This window comes from Lepidochelys olivacea, assembly GCF_965140295.1.
Source record: "Lepidochelys olivacea isolate rLepOli2 genome assembly, chromosome: 4".
In the NCBI taxonomy this organism is placed as follows: domain Eukaryota; kingdom Metazoa; phylum Chordata; order Testudines; family Cheloniidae; genus Lepidochelys; species Lepidochelys olivacea.
The window spans coordinates 124,994,792-125,008,768 of record NC_140414.1 but is presented as its reverse complement, the minus strand read 5'-3'; the positions used below and the strand labels follow the sequence as shown (position 1 = coordinate 125,008,768).

At 42.4% G+C, this 13,977-nt stretch overlaps 1 protein-coding gene across 4 annotated transcripts in view; it reads right to left on the bottom strand.

The window, feature by feature from the left end:
- The window catches only part of TBC1D14 (TBC1 domain family member 14), a 112,053-nt gene that overhangs the window by 32,691 nt on the left and 65,385 nt on the right, over positions 1-13,977 (bottom strand). For all 4 annotated transcript variants that reach the window (XM_084626514.1, XM_084626516.1, XM_084626515.1 and 1 more), the window contains one exon: positions 5,052-5,134. In XM_084626514.1, the coding sequence (XP_084482640.1) occupies positions 5,052-5,134 (83 nt within the window). The remainder of the gene's footprint in view (positions 1-5,051; positions 5,135-13,977) is intronic.

Genomic DNA, 13,977 nt, shown 5'->3' with positions numbered 1-13,977 from the left:
GAACTACACACAAGGATGATCTTGGATGGACTAGATGAAACACGAGAGAATTTATGGGATATGGAGTCTTTCACTCTCAGTGACCAGTTCAAATCTAACCAAGTTGGGTAGCAACTGAAAGCTATCATCTGGTAGCCTCTGTGGATCAAACTGATGAACTCAATCTAGTTCCTGGTAGATGGGTATCCAGATCACTCACACACACACACACACACACACACACACACACACACACAGAGTAACCCACCTTTCCTAGCAATCTCAGAGGCAAGGACTGTACAAGTAAGAATATTTGATTACTCTCTCATTCCTACAGGTGGTCCTCCAAGAATATAATTTAGGCCTATTGCTAGGGGAGCACACAAATCTTTCCATTGCTGCATCCTATCCTAAACTTATTCCATGGTTAACTAGAAACTGTCAGTCTGTAAGACTGCCACTCTAGCATCTTTGAGGAGCACTAAAATTTACTTCACTTACAAAAATTAAGACCTAGTGCTCTTGTTCATGTAACACTTTCCACATACTGTAATACACATTTTTCCAGATGCATCCTGATCCTTCATTTTTTATGCACACAAAACTATTATTGGATTGAAACTTTTAATAGACTAAAGTGCTTGGGGAACAGGCTCCATCTTTCCTTTATATAAAGGTAACAAAAGGACACGATTGCTACATGGGAAACAATTGGGAGTTGTCCTTTGTGAAACTGATACACAACCTTGAGTAGTTCAAAGGTTTTTTTGTTTGGTTAAGTACAGTGGGAGCTCTGCCTGAGTAGGAACCTCAGGACGGTATCTACTGTCTTGCAATGTTTATTTTGCAATAATTATTTTGTGAGCCTATCTATACTCATATTATACTTTCCTATTAAACAGGAAAATAGTAAGTTTTTATCTTCCCCCAATATCATTGTTTTCTTACTAGGGCTGTCCAGCGATGATAAAAAATTAATCTTGATTAATTGCGCAATAAAAAAATTAATCTTAATTGTGCTGTTAAATAATAGAAAACCATTTAAATATTTTTGGGTGTTTCTACATTTTCAGATATTGATTTTAATACAAAGTGTACAGTGCTCAGATTACATTTTTTATTTCAAATATTGGCATTGTAAAAAACAATAGTATTTTTCAGTTCACCTAATACAAGTACTATAGTGCAATCTCTATCATGAAAGTTGATCTTACAAATGTAGAATGATGTACCAAAAAAACCTGCATTCAATAACAAAACGTTAAACTTTAGAGCCTAGAAAGTCCACTCAGTCCTACTTCTTGTACAGCCAATTGCTCAGACAAACAAGTTTGTTTACATTTGCAGGAGATAATCCTGCCCACTTCTTGTTTACAATTTCAGCCCAGTGTGGGAACGGGCGTTCGCATAGCACTGTTATAGCTGGCGTCGCAAGATATTTACTTGCCAGATGCACTAAAGATTCATATGTCCCTTCATGCTTCAACCACCATTCCAGAGGACATGCGTCCATGCTGATGACTGGTTCTGCTAGAGAATGATCCAAAGCAGTGTGGACCGATGTATGTTCATTTTCGATATCTGAGTCAGATACCAACAGCAGAAGGTTGATTTTCCCTTTTGGTGGTTCTGTAGTTTCTACATCGGAGTGCTACTCTTTTAAGACTTCTGAAAGCACGCTCCACACTTCGTCCCTCTCAGATTTTGGAAGGCACTTCAGATACTTAAATACTGGGTCGAGTACTATAGCTATCTTTAGAAATTTCACATTGGTACATTCTTCACATTTTGTCAAATCTGCAATGAAAGTTGTCTTAAAACGAACAATATGTGCTGGGTCATCATCCGAGACTGCTATAACATGAAATATATGGCAGAATTTGGGTAAGACAGCAGGAAACATTCAATTCTCCCCAAATGAGTTTAGTCATAAATTTAACGAATGCATTTTTTTTTTTTTTTAAAATAAGCGTAGTCAGGATGGAAGCATGTCCTCTGGAATGGTGGCAGAAGCATGAAGAGGCATACAAATGTTTCGCAGATCTGGCATATAAATACCTTGCAATGTCAGCTGCAAAAGTGCCATGCGAACACCTGTTCTCACTTTCAGGTGACACTGTAAATAAGAATTGCACAGCATTATCTCCCGTAAATGTAAACAAACATTTTTCTTAGTGATTGGCTGAACAAGAAGTAGGATTGAGTGGACTTGCAGGCTCAAAGTTTTATATGGTTTTGTTTTTGAATGCAGTTATTGTATCAAAAAACAAACAAAAAATCTACATTTGTACATTGCACTTCCATGATAGAGATTTCACTGCAGTACTTGTATGAGGTGAATTGAAAAATACTATTTCTTTTATCATTTTTACAATGAAAATATTTGTAATAAAATATAAAGTGAGCACTGCACACTTGGTATTCTGTGTTGTAATTGAAATATATTTGAAAATGTAGAAAAACATCCAAAAATATTTAATACATGTCAATTGGTATTCTATTGTTCAACAGTGCGATTAAAACTGCAATTAATTGCGAATAAATTTTTTTTAGTTAATCGCATGAGTTAACTGCGATTAATTGACAGCCCTATTTCTTACACATTGTACTATTTCAGGTCTCACAGAACAGATGTGATTAATGAATAGTAAGTCACTTTAAAGAACAACGTATTACTCCTGAAGGAATTCTGCACCACTGTACACATGCAGAATTGATGACTCCCCATAGATACCCTTCTGCCCCACAGAAAACGTTGTGCCAGGAAGGTGCTGTAGTTACATGTTTCATCCACTAAGGGCTGCTGTGATGCCAGAAGAGAGGGCAGCCAGTTCAGCCAACCACAGAGAGGGAGGAGGAGAGGCTGCATTCCTCACAGCACCTTACTCGCAGGGCCAAATGAGGAGGCACAGAATATGGGGGGCGATGGACAGAATGGGTCAGACTGGGGTGGAGGCACAGGAGGTAGTGGGGTGACCGCACTGAGTCAGGGGCTGAATGGGAGTGGGTGTGTAGGGCCCCCAGGGGTGGGGGAGTGCAAGGACACATGTGGACAGCGATGGCTGAGTTGGGGTGCAGGGCCACACGGGGACAGGACAGATGTGCCTGACTGAATGGGGGAGACTAGGGGTCAGCCAGGGTCTACATGGGAGAGGCTCCGCAACACTCCCTCCCCTGCCGTTAAAAAAACCTGTTCCACACTTCTCCCACCCACACCTGACAACCCTCCAAGTTTACACCCAGGCTCTTTCCCAGAAACTACTTCCTTGTCCCTCAGGTCCTCCATTACCCCTGACCCCCCAAGCCTTTGCACTGCTTCTAAGGGATGTGAGAAATAAGTTTCTGCATTGTCGTTTAAATGGATTATTCAATGTTGTGTATGAACATATCTATTAAGGAATCTGTGTGTCAAAAAATATTTTTGAATCTTTTTTTGTCATCTGTATTGTTACAGACATACTTGCTGACAGGTATTTTGAAATAAAATTACCAAAATAATTGAAACTGGCATGATTATATTGTGTTTGACAAATAAAATATGCAGAATTTTGTAGAATTTTAAAATATTGTGTGCAGAATTTTTAATATTTGGTAAAGAACCCCCCCCCCCCGAAGTAATATATTACCAGGGCTGCAGAGAAGAAATGGAGTTGGAATAGCTGTATAGAGAAATGAAGGTGAGCCTCAATCTTTAGCTGGAGATGAACATGCATTTCTTTAGCCCTATACACAGTGTAGGAGTGCTTGTCCAATAAGCATAACCTGGATGGCGTACTTGTGCTCAAGGGGCAAGAACTGCCTACAGTACAAGCAGAGAAAGGAGAGAGGAAGCACTCCCTGGGATTGGTGCCTGTGAAATGGATATAGTGATATGGTGCTGCATGATCAGCACTGACACGAAAGGGAAGATTACATTTACTGCTTGGCAAAAGACACTCAAAACCCCTACAGTAAACACTTTCAGTAGAGGATTCAGAGCAGGCACCAATCCAATCCTTGGTTCGCATCACTACATGGGGTCCTAGGCATGCTGTCCAGCAGGCTGGACATTATCTCCAAGGACTTGGACATGAACAAATACTCAGAAGACCCAGTCTCAGGCTACCCCTTGTTACCATACTCTGTCTGCCCATCACCATTTCCCAGTGCAGGGAAGCAGTCAGACCTGGAGTCTGCATGGCAGGGTGAATCTACTATTCGCAGTGCCAGGTCCACCTGGAGTTCACAGCACAGCTAGGGAGAGGCTGAGGTATTTCCACTACCAAATAACTGCAGATAAGGAAAACCACTAGCAGAGCCTGGGGCACATATACCTATGTCAGTGAAGAGGACAGAGATTGCAATACAAACTCAAAAAAGTGCAGTGTTTTTGTAAAGATTCCCCTCAGAGTATTTAAGCCATGGGATGTTTTTTCTGACATGTACTGACAAAGAACCCTGTGCTCATCCAATAAGATCCCATTTAAAATATCCCACCTGAGGGATGCATTTCAATAGAGTTCAGTATTAGAAAGCAATTAAATACTTTGGCCAATGATTTTTCAGTGGGTTTGTGGAATCATGGATTAGTAACGGTCACACAACTTTAGCTCTTCTCTGGAGGATTTTAGCTTCTTTTTTGAGAAACAGACCATCTGGGGAAAGGTGTCTGGATTCCTCTAGACTGAGGGGCTGCAAAAGCACCACAACTGGCTGGTGGATAATTCCCCCAGCTCAGCAGAGGCTATAAACAGTGACCCCTGCAGCCACTGGCCTAATGGTAATCTCCACCACCATTTGGAGATGCTGTACTGTGGAACAGGCCACTGGCAGCGCAGTTAAGGCCGCTGTAAATTAGAGCAGCTTATAGGCTACTTTAATTTATGTCATGTGCTCACCAGCCCACAAACAGACCCAGAACCTGAGAAGCGTAAAGATGATTTAAAACCACCTTTGCCCATTTTCCTGGATTGGGCTTTCTATAAGGGGCAGCACTGAATCTGTTCATCATATTAAAGGGCACCTATTGAGGCAAGTATATTTTTAGGTTTAACATCCCGTTACACTTCCTGATGTAAGAGTAAATCCATCACCTCTTTTTTTTGCTTGCACCACCATTTCTTCGTACTGTTGTCTATGTTTCTGTGCTTCTTCTGCTGGTTTTGCAGGGAGGTTCCTTGATTAAAAATGAAATATTTTAGTTTAGCATGCACAACTTTAAAATCTCTGGGCAAAGTAAGGAGGAAGCATAACACTGCTACTTGTCAGTTTTTGGGGGAGATTTTTCCACAAATGACAACAAAAAGATAAGGAAACAACACTGACAGCATATAATCATTCTTCTACACAGAAAAAATGCTGAGTAATTTCCTTTTGTTTTGTAATTTGAGCACTTGTTTCAATGAACACACTGAATAATTTTCGTAAGCCAACAGAATATACTGATGCTTATCCGGTTTACATGTTTAAGGCTGCTATACTGAATCAGAGTATTTTCTATAGCTACTTGTCAAGGATGCAAAATTTTCATTCTACCCACCTTATTCCTTCCTGTCACACCCTCAGTACACAGACTCGACCCACACCCCGTTCTTTACCTGTGCAGTCACATTTCCCAATTCCAGCTCTCTCCCTCTGCTCTCAGAGATCTTCCTCCCTATTTCAAAACTCTGTCCCTAACTCCTGTCCTCACTCCTCCAGTGGCAAGGGTCCTCTGTTCCACACCACTTGGCTAATCACTGAACCCTAGGCCAACAATTTGGTGTTCGTCTAAATACTAAAAGCCTGGATTATATTCTCACCACACAAGCACGTTGTCATACAAAGATCTTTATTAACTTAAGAGTTAATGCTGCTGAAGTAATTAACAACCATTATACAAAATATACAACTACAGCATTATCTAAGTATTAAGGAAGTGACTAATACATTTGTATGTATTCTATTATCCTTTACAGTTTATACATTTAGTTAACACTGACATGTGACAGTATTACCTCACTCATCTTCTCTCTAATTCACCTTACACATTCCTTTAACAACTCTTACACAGAAGACAGCTATCTACTCTCAACATACACAACATAGATATGTTTGAACATCTAAGTCATTAATTCCATAATTATTATATTTGTGATGTATAAACTAAAAGCATTCATGAGTATGTGTCTTGTGGCTAAGAATTAAGGTTGTTATAGGAATGGGTAAGATGAGTTTTCATGCAACCATGTATCATTAAGCACATATATGAAACTACAAAGGTAACAGGTTATTCTACATAAGTCACTTTCTGTCTTCTTAATGCCTTGGTTTCTTACAGGTGATGCTGTAGCTCTGTAAGTTGCATAATGGTTGAAAGTGAAAACAGGGAAGATAAGGAGTACACAGGGTTCAGTGAATCACCAAATAATCCCATTTAAATTTTTTGGATGAGGATCTTCTCACTTAACCTATGCCTCAGGTATTAGCCATACAACTTGTGCCATGATTAAGGGTTGTGCCTTCTGAGGGTGTTAAAAGTAGAGGGATCCAAAGAAAACATTAACAGATAGTTTACATTTTTTAAGAGTTTCTCTTCAACTTCCCCACTCCCTGAAGTAGGCCTTTGAAAGTGGAATACAGATGACCCCCAGGCTGTGCTCTTTGAGGAAGAGGAAGCAAGGACGTATGGTGTTCTGTCAGGGAAAACACCAGCAACACAACAGAATGTCTAGGTGACTGCCAGAACTGGAATATAAATTATTTTGCTTTTTGCCAAAAGCACCTGTAAGGCCTTTGTAGGAACTTAGCATAACTAAGGCAAAGTTAGGAGAAAGGGGGGCAGCAATCACAAGGAGTGAACCTAACTCTATGCCCTTCCTGATACGCTGGGGTAAGCATCTGAAAAACAGAAAGTCTCTCTATATTTGACTTCTGGTTTGTGTGTGTCGGGACTCATGAACTGCAGACTCTGCAAAAAACACATCTGTATAACTAACAGCTTTAAAATGCTTGCTTAATTGTTTTGCTTTGATAGACATGTTGATGTAATTGTAGCAGTTACTAACACAAAGGGGGTAGACAGGTCTGAGGAATTTGGATTTGACTATCTGAATATGGCCTGGAATCCCCAGTGACAGGCAGACAGCTGACCACTTGAACCTTGTCATTTGACCATTTGAGACCCCTCCAGACCATAGGTAACTATTGTTTCGGGGTGCTCTATAACTTATTGTATTTGTATGTGCTTGAGACTAAATGAAGCAGAAGCTTTGAGTGAAGGCATTCCTGTGAGAGTGCAGGAGACCAATAAGTAAAGGCTTTAAGTGAAAGCACTTGACTTGGTGTGATTTATGCCAATCATCTAGCAGATAGAGGTGCTGGGACTCCATTGATTTATTTCTTAACACCGCCTTGCAGAGAGAGAGTAAAATTATCAAGAGTTCTGGGTTTAGGGAACCCCAGGTAACAGTACCATAATGAGGAGGATCGCTGAACCAAAGGAGATGTCCACAGACACAGCTTGGACCAGAGCATAATTCCTGGTGAAGGTGCATATCGATCCCCAAGTACCTGTTCTGTATATTTCCGACACAGTGATTCCCTGTAAGGAGGCTGTTGAAGCCACTGGGGCTCTCATAGAATGGGCCCTGACAATTTGAGGGGAAGGGGCTTTCATATGATCATAGCAAAGGACTATGCAGGAGAAAATCCTTTCAAGGAGTCTTTGGGGGAAAAATACTTTCCCCTTCATTTTTTCAGCAATAGCCACAAACACCCTTGGGGACTTCTGAAAAGGTGCTGTTCTGTGCAGGTAGAAGGCTGGAGCCCTACTGCAGTACCATGGGTACTGTGTTATATAATTGATTATGTTTTGGCTATATATATTGTATATTTCATAGTAAGAATTAAGGTATTAGAATAAATGAATAGGATAGTGGATACTAGTATTAGCCATTTTCTTTTCATGCCTTGTAAGTAACAAACAGGATTTTGTCTGGGTCTATGTTAATTAGATTAGAGGAATTTCGGAGGCCCAGGCCCCAATATGGGAAAGGATAGTTATAAGATTTACTAAGGTCTAATTTATGATGCCTTTCTTGTTCAATATAAAACACTGCTATTTGTTACCTTTTGAAGGTCTCTGCAAAGAACTGTTTGTGTGAATGAGGAATGTATGCATCAGGGAAAGATAAGGTGTGAAGGCCATTTCTGAAGCCAGATGGCCAAGGGAGGAGGAGTGAAGAGACTGAAGATGTTAGAGAACCATCAACATGCATCCACGGTTGAGGAAGGGCAGATTGATGACCCTGAGGTGAAGGCTGGCAAATTTAATACACAAGATAATTGATTAAATCAAAACCAGACAGGATGACCCTCCCGGAGGTGTTTTGGGCCATCAAAAGATAACACCCACTGAGGAGTAACCGGTCATAAACTGATACAGCAAAATCCATAGGCTTCAATGGAGAAAAAGGACTATAAAAACAGGGTGTTTTGCCATGGGGCTTTGGGTTCGTCTTGCCAACAACTCCAGAAGCATCGGATAGCAAACGACAGAGCCCGGCTCTCCTCTGCAACCAATCTGGCTGGCCACTAGGTTGATTCAGACTCTGGACTAGTAACTATAAACATCGATTGGCGGGACTGTGTGAGCGTGAGACTCACCGAAAAGCATACGCTAACTGCTGTATTCTCAATAAATGCGGCGTGTTGCCTTTTCCCCTATAAAGAGAGATCTCGTGTGCTTTGTATAAGCATAACACTATGCATGTCCAAAGAATGGAGTCTTGTCTCCTCCATGTTGTGGTGAAACTTAGCATAAAACCCCCTAGAAGGTGAACAGTCTGGATAAAGTGGAACTCAGAAGGCCACTTCAGGTATGAACTCTGGTATGTAGCTGCAAAGAAATCTTGTCCTTATATACAGTTTTTCCACAAGACAGGTCCACCACAAGGGCCCCCAAGCTCTCCAACTCTTCTAGCAAAGGCAACTGCTGTCAACAAGGCAACTTTCAAAGAAAGGTACAAGGGGGGAATAGAAGGCCAAAGGTTCGAAAGGTGGCCTCATGAGACCAGAGAAGACAAGGTTCAGACTCAGATTAGGACGGGTTTCACAGCTGGAGGGGGGAATGTCCTTATGACACCCTTCAGTAACTTGTATTGGTAGGATGATTAAAACTTGTGTAGCCCTCCACCTGATTAGCAAGGAAGTAGAGTTATGGCAGGAAAATCATACACCAGTGGTTCTCACCACTGCACCAGGAAGGCATCGCCTCTGGAGCTGAGGCCTGGATGCCTGGGGAGTAGTAAACCAGACACTTTGTTATGCTGTGTTGAGAGATCCCAAAACATGATCACCCCCACACACCACCATTGTTGGAAGATGTGCTGTGCTATTGATGGGTGGCATTCCCATACCTGGTCCATGTGTAAATGCCTGATGAGGCTGTCTGCCAGGGAATTCATCACCTCTGGGATGTGTACTCCTGAGAGTATGATTCTGTGCCTGATGCACGAATTCCAGAGGTGGACTACTTTATTTTACTTTTTGGGGTGGGGGGAGGGGGAGAGGGAGAGAAGGGAGAAGAATCTTGCTCTTCCCTTCTTGTTTATATAAAATAGATGAGCGGTTGTCTAAATGTGTATGGACTGAATGATGTGTACAAAGCCTGCATGCCATTCCTAAACTGCTCAAAGCTTGAACAGGTTGATATGTAGTCTGGATTCCTGTGGGGAACAGGAGCCTTGGGCTGTCTGGTCATCGAGATGTACTCTGCATCCTAGCAAGGAGGTATCCATGATGAGTGTCTTTGTAAGTTCTGCAGAAAGAAAGAGGGCCCAACACATACTACATGGTGATTTTCCCATCAAATGAGCAACATCAGCTTGAGGAAGACACTTGGTCCACAGAGACCCTGTTTGGGACACAGGTTGTCGATAACCAGATTTGAAGACACTTTAGGTGCAGTCATGCAAATGGAGTGACACAGGTACACAGAGCCATGTGGCCTAGAAGAATGAGGCAGAATCGGGCTGAAGAAGTGAATGCTTAGGTGAAGCTGGTTGATGAAATCCCTCATGGTGAGGAATCAGTTGTGAGGTAAATAGGCCCTTCCTGTGACTGAATTCCACCCCAATTAATCTGTGGTTTGTGTGCGTGTCAACATGAACTCGTCTAATGAGTCCTAATAAACACAATAGTTGGGAGTGCAGTGATGGTTGTTGCTTGTACCTATTGGCATGACTGATCCATGAGCAGCCAATCACCCAGGAAATATCAGTCTTCCTTGTCTACAAAGATACATGGCCACCACTGCAAGAACTTTCATGAACACCCTTGGGGCCATCAAGAAGCTGAAGAGGAGCACCTTGCATTGAAAGTGCTCTTGGCCCACTGTGAAGAGCAGAAAACTTCTGAGAGCAGGGAGAATACCCAAATGAAAATACAGGTGAGTCGCATCATGCGCGCAACTTATGCAAATTCAACTATTCACGCTTGGCAAAAAAAACCAAACACCCCCCAAAAAACAAAAAAACCCAACAAGATACCTGTAAATAGTGCGGGCAATTCCACCCACCATTCCACTTAATGAGCGTATGCCCTGGAGTGAGTGTGAGATGGAAGATGCGAATCAGCTGTTCCCTCGGTCTCAGTTCCAGCATGCCCCTCATAGTGTGAGCATCTCGCAGCGCTGAGTTTGATTCTAGTGTTTAAAGATACATATTTTTCATACAACATGGCCCCAAATGCAAGCCAACTACTTCATCTGGTGCTCAACCGAAGAAACAGTGATCTGTTCCAACGTGGGAGGAAAAACCAGCTGTGTTGGACTTACTGAGAGACGGTATGTCGGTCTCCAACGTGGCGCGTAAACATAGCCGCAATGAATCTAGCATCCATACTATCAAGATTTGAGAGAGAGAAATTCGTCAAACAATGGCATCAAGTGCTCCAATAACTGCTAAGGTGACAAGCCAGGTGCGTGATAAGACTTTAGTGAAGACTGAAAAGGCGTTAAACTTATGGCTGGAAGACATGAACTGTAAACGTGTGCCTATCATTGGCAACACATTGCAAGAAAAGGCTCTTAGCCTCTACGTGCTGTTCAAACCTCCCGCCGAAGAGGGACAGCCTTCTGATGAGAAGGAATTCAAAGCCAGCCAAGGTTGGCTTAATGCTTTTAGGAACTGCTTCAACCTCAAAAACGTGCAGACTACTGGTGAAGCTGCATCTGCCAGTGAAGAGGCAGCAAAAGCCTGCCCCGAACAATTAAAGAAAATCATAGAAGAAAAGGGCTATTTTCTGGAACAAGTTTTTAACGCGACGAGACTGGGCTCTTCTGGAAAAAACGCCCAACCGCACTTACATTCCAGAATCAGAAAGACAAGCCCCTGGCTTCAAAGCAGCTAAAGACTGTGTGACTGTTGTTTTGTGGCCATGCGGCTGGGCTTGCTCTACAGGGCTGCAAATTCCCGTGCCCTAAAAGGCAAGAACAAAAATATCCTGCCTGTGTTCTAGCAATCAAATAAAAAGGCTTGGGTGATGGCAGCATTATTTCTGGATTGGTTCCACAAGTCAAGCGGTATCTCGAAGAGAAAGGACTTGACTTTAAAGTGTTGCTGATCATAGACAATGCTCCTGGCCACCCTGCGGCACTCCGGTTTGCGCATAATGACATTGAAGTAGTCTCTCTTGCCCCCAATACCACCTCCATCCTCTTGACCGAGGCGCGATTCGCTGTTTCAAGGCCACATACACGAGACTTACGTTCTCATGGATGCTGATCCCAATCTTAATGTGATGGAGCGTTGGAAGTCCTTCAACTTTGCCGATTTCATCACTTATATTAAATAGGCAATGGCGCCAATCAAGCCTGAAACAGCCAATGCATGTTGGCGAAACCTACGGAAAGAATGTGAATGATTTTAAGGGTTTCCCGACCATTGACAAAGAAGTGAAACGCATTGGTCAGGTGGCCAGGCAAGTGGGTGGTGATGGCTTCATCAACATCCTAGAGGAAGAAATTGAAGAATTAATTGAGGGTCATAGAGAAACATTGACTAACGAAGAGTTAGAGGAACTAATAAAATGGTCTACAGAGATGACGACGACAAACAGGAAGAGCCAGCAAGTTGGAATCTTCATAAATTTGTTGAAGTGTTCCAAGCAGCGAAACACTTGAATGATTTAATTTCTGAATATGATCCCTCTATGTAACGAAGCCTGAAAAGTCACATAGTATTACGGACTATTTGAGACCGTATCAAGAAATGCTTGAGCAGCTCAAGAGACAACAGCGACAGTTGTCTATCACCATGTTTTTCAAGGAAAAACACAATCAGCAGCAGATGAGCCTATGCAATCAACTTCTCGAGCTGAACCAGAGCCAACCACTTCGTCTGTGACTCGCTCTCCATCACCCAAGCTCTCCATCACCTGTCTCCTAGATCGACATCAAGCCCTGATGACCCCCCTATGATTACCCCCGTAATTAAAAATACAGTATTGTAAAATTATATTTTGCATATGTACTCTATTATATACTGTACATTACATTATATATTCTACTATACAGGATTGTATACACAAAACCATGTACAGTATACTGTACATTATGGGCAATTTAAGGGATTTTCCAGGGTAATTTTGACTATACGCGATTTTCGCCTTACGCACAGACTTCAGAACTTAACCCCCGCGTAAGATGCAACTCCACTGTATGCATCTTTCAAATCAAGGCCATAAACCAGTCACATGAATAGAGGGAGGGTATTAAAGGCCAATTTAAAGTTCCTTGAGAAAAAGTTCTTTCCTACATGAGGGAGTGGTACGGGCTCTTTTGTCCCCAATTGAAGGAGGAAGTCAACCTCCTGTTTGAGGATCCTCTTATGGGAGAGGTCCCTAAAGACAGAGGTCAGAGAATAGGGAGAATGGTAGCCATTTAATACAACATCCAGGACCCATTTGTTCATTGTAATAGTGCACCACATTGGAAGAAAATGGGCCATGTAGTCACCGCAGGGTGTGGTAGCAGGCATTGTGGAGTGTCGACCCTCAGCTGGGACATCAAAAATGACTTTTGAAGAGGTGGCAAAGTGCCTATCTCACTGCATCCTCTAATTTCATGGGGGGTTCATATGTCCTTTGTTGAAGCAAGGAAGGATGAAGGCAGTGATTGATGTTGAGATGGAAATGGCCTGAAATATTTGCTTCAGGGTGGCAAAGTATAAACATCCAGAGAGCAGTAGGTAGCTCAAGCGTCTTTGAGGGTATCCAGCAATTCGTTAGTTTTGTCACTAAAGCGCTTGCTATCCTCAAAGGAAAATTTCTCCATGGTGATTTGGATCCCTCTGGAGAACCTGAAGGCCTACAGGCACAAAGTCCATCTCATGACTACTGAGGTAGTCATTGGAGTGTGACACTGTCAAGGGATGCCTGGAGGAAAGATCCTGTAACTAGTTTTCCCTCATCCAGGATAACCAGAACCGAAGCCTGCAATCCTGAGAGTGTTTGTTCTCTAACACTGACAGCTTGTTGTAATTCAAAAAGTCACAACTGAACAACAAAACCATGGTAATTTGCCATTCAGAATGCTAAGCTAGCTGAAAAAACCATCTTCCTTCCAAAGAGGTCAAGTCCTTTGGCTGTAGTGTATTTGGGCTGGTGTAGTTGAGTTCTTTCTATAACCACTTGGGAATTGGAATTAAGGTCTTAAAACAGGAATTCCGCTCCCTTGGGAAGAATAAAGAGGCATTTCTCAGCCCTCTTTGGCATCTGGGCACAGGTGACAGCAATGTGCCAGTTCACTCTGGCAGGTTCCATGATGGCCTCATTAATTGGGGATGCCACTTCAGAAGGAACCATAGCCTAGAGGATGTCCAGGAGTGTGTGGGCTGCATCCTAGACCTCTTTCAGTGGAATCTGGAGAGAGTCTAATTCTCCCAAGAAGGGCCTGGTACTGTTTAAAATTATCTGGGGGTGAGGGAAAGGCTGATAATACTGCCTCACTGGGACAGGATGAAGAGAGTGACACTGGTG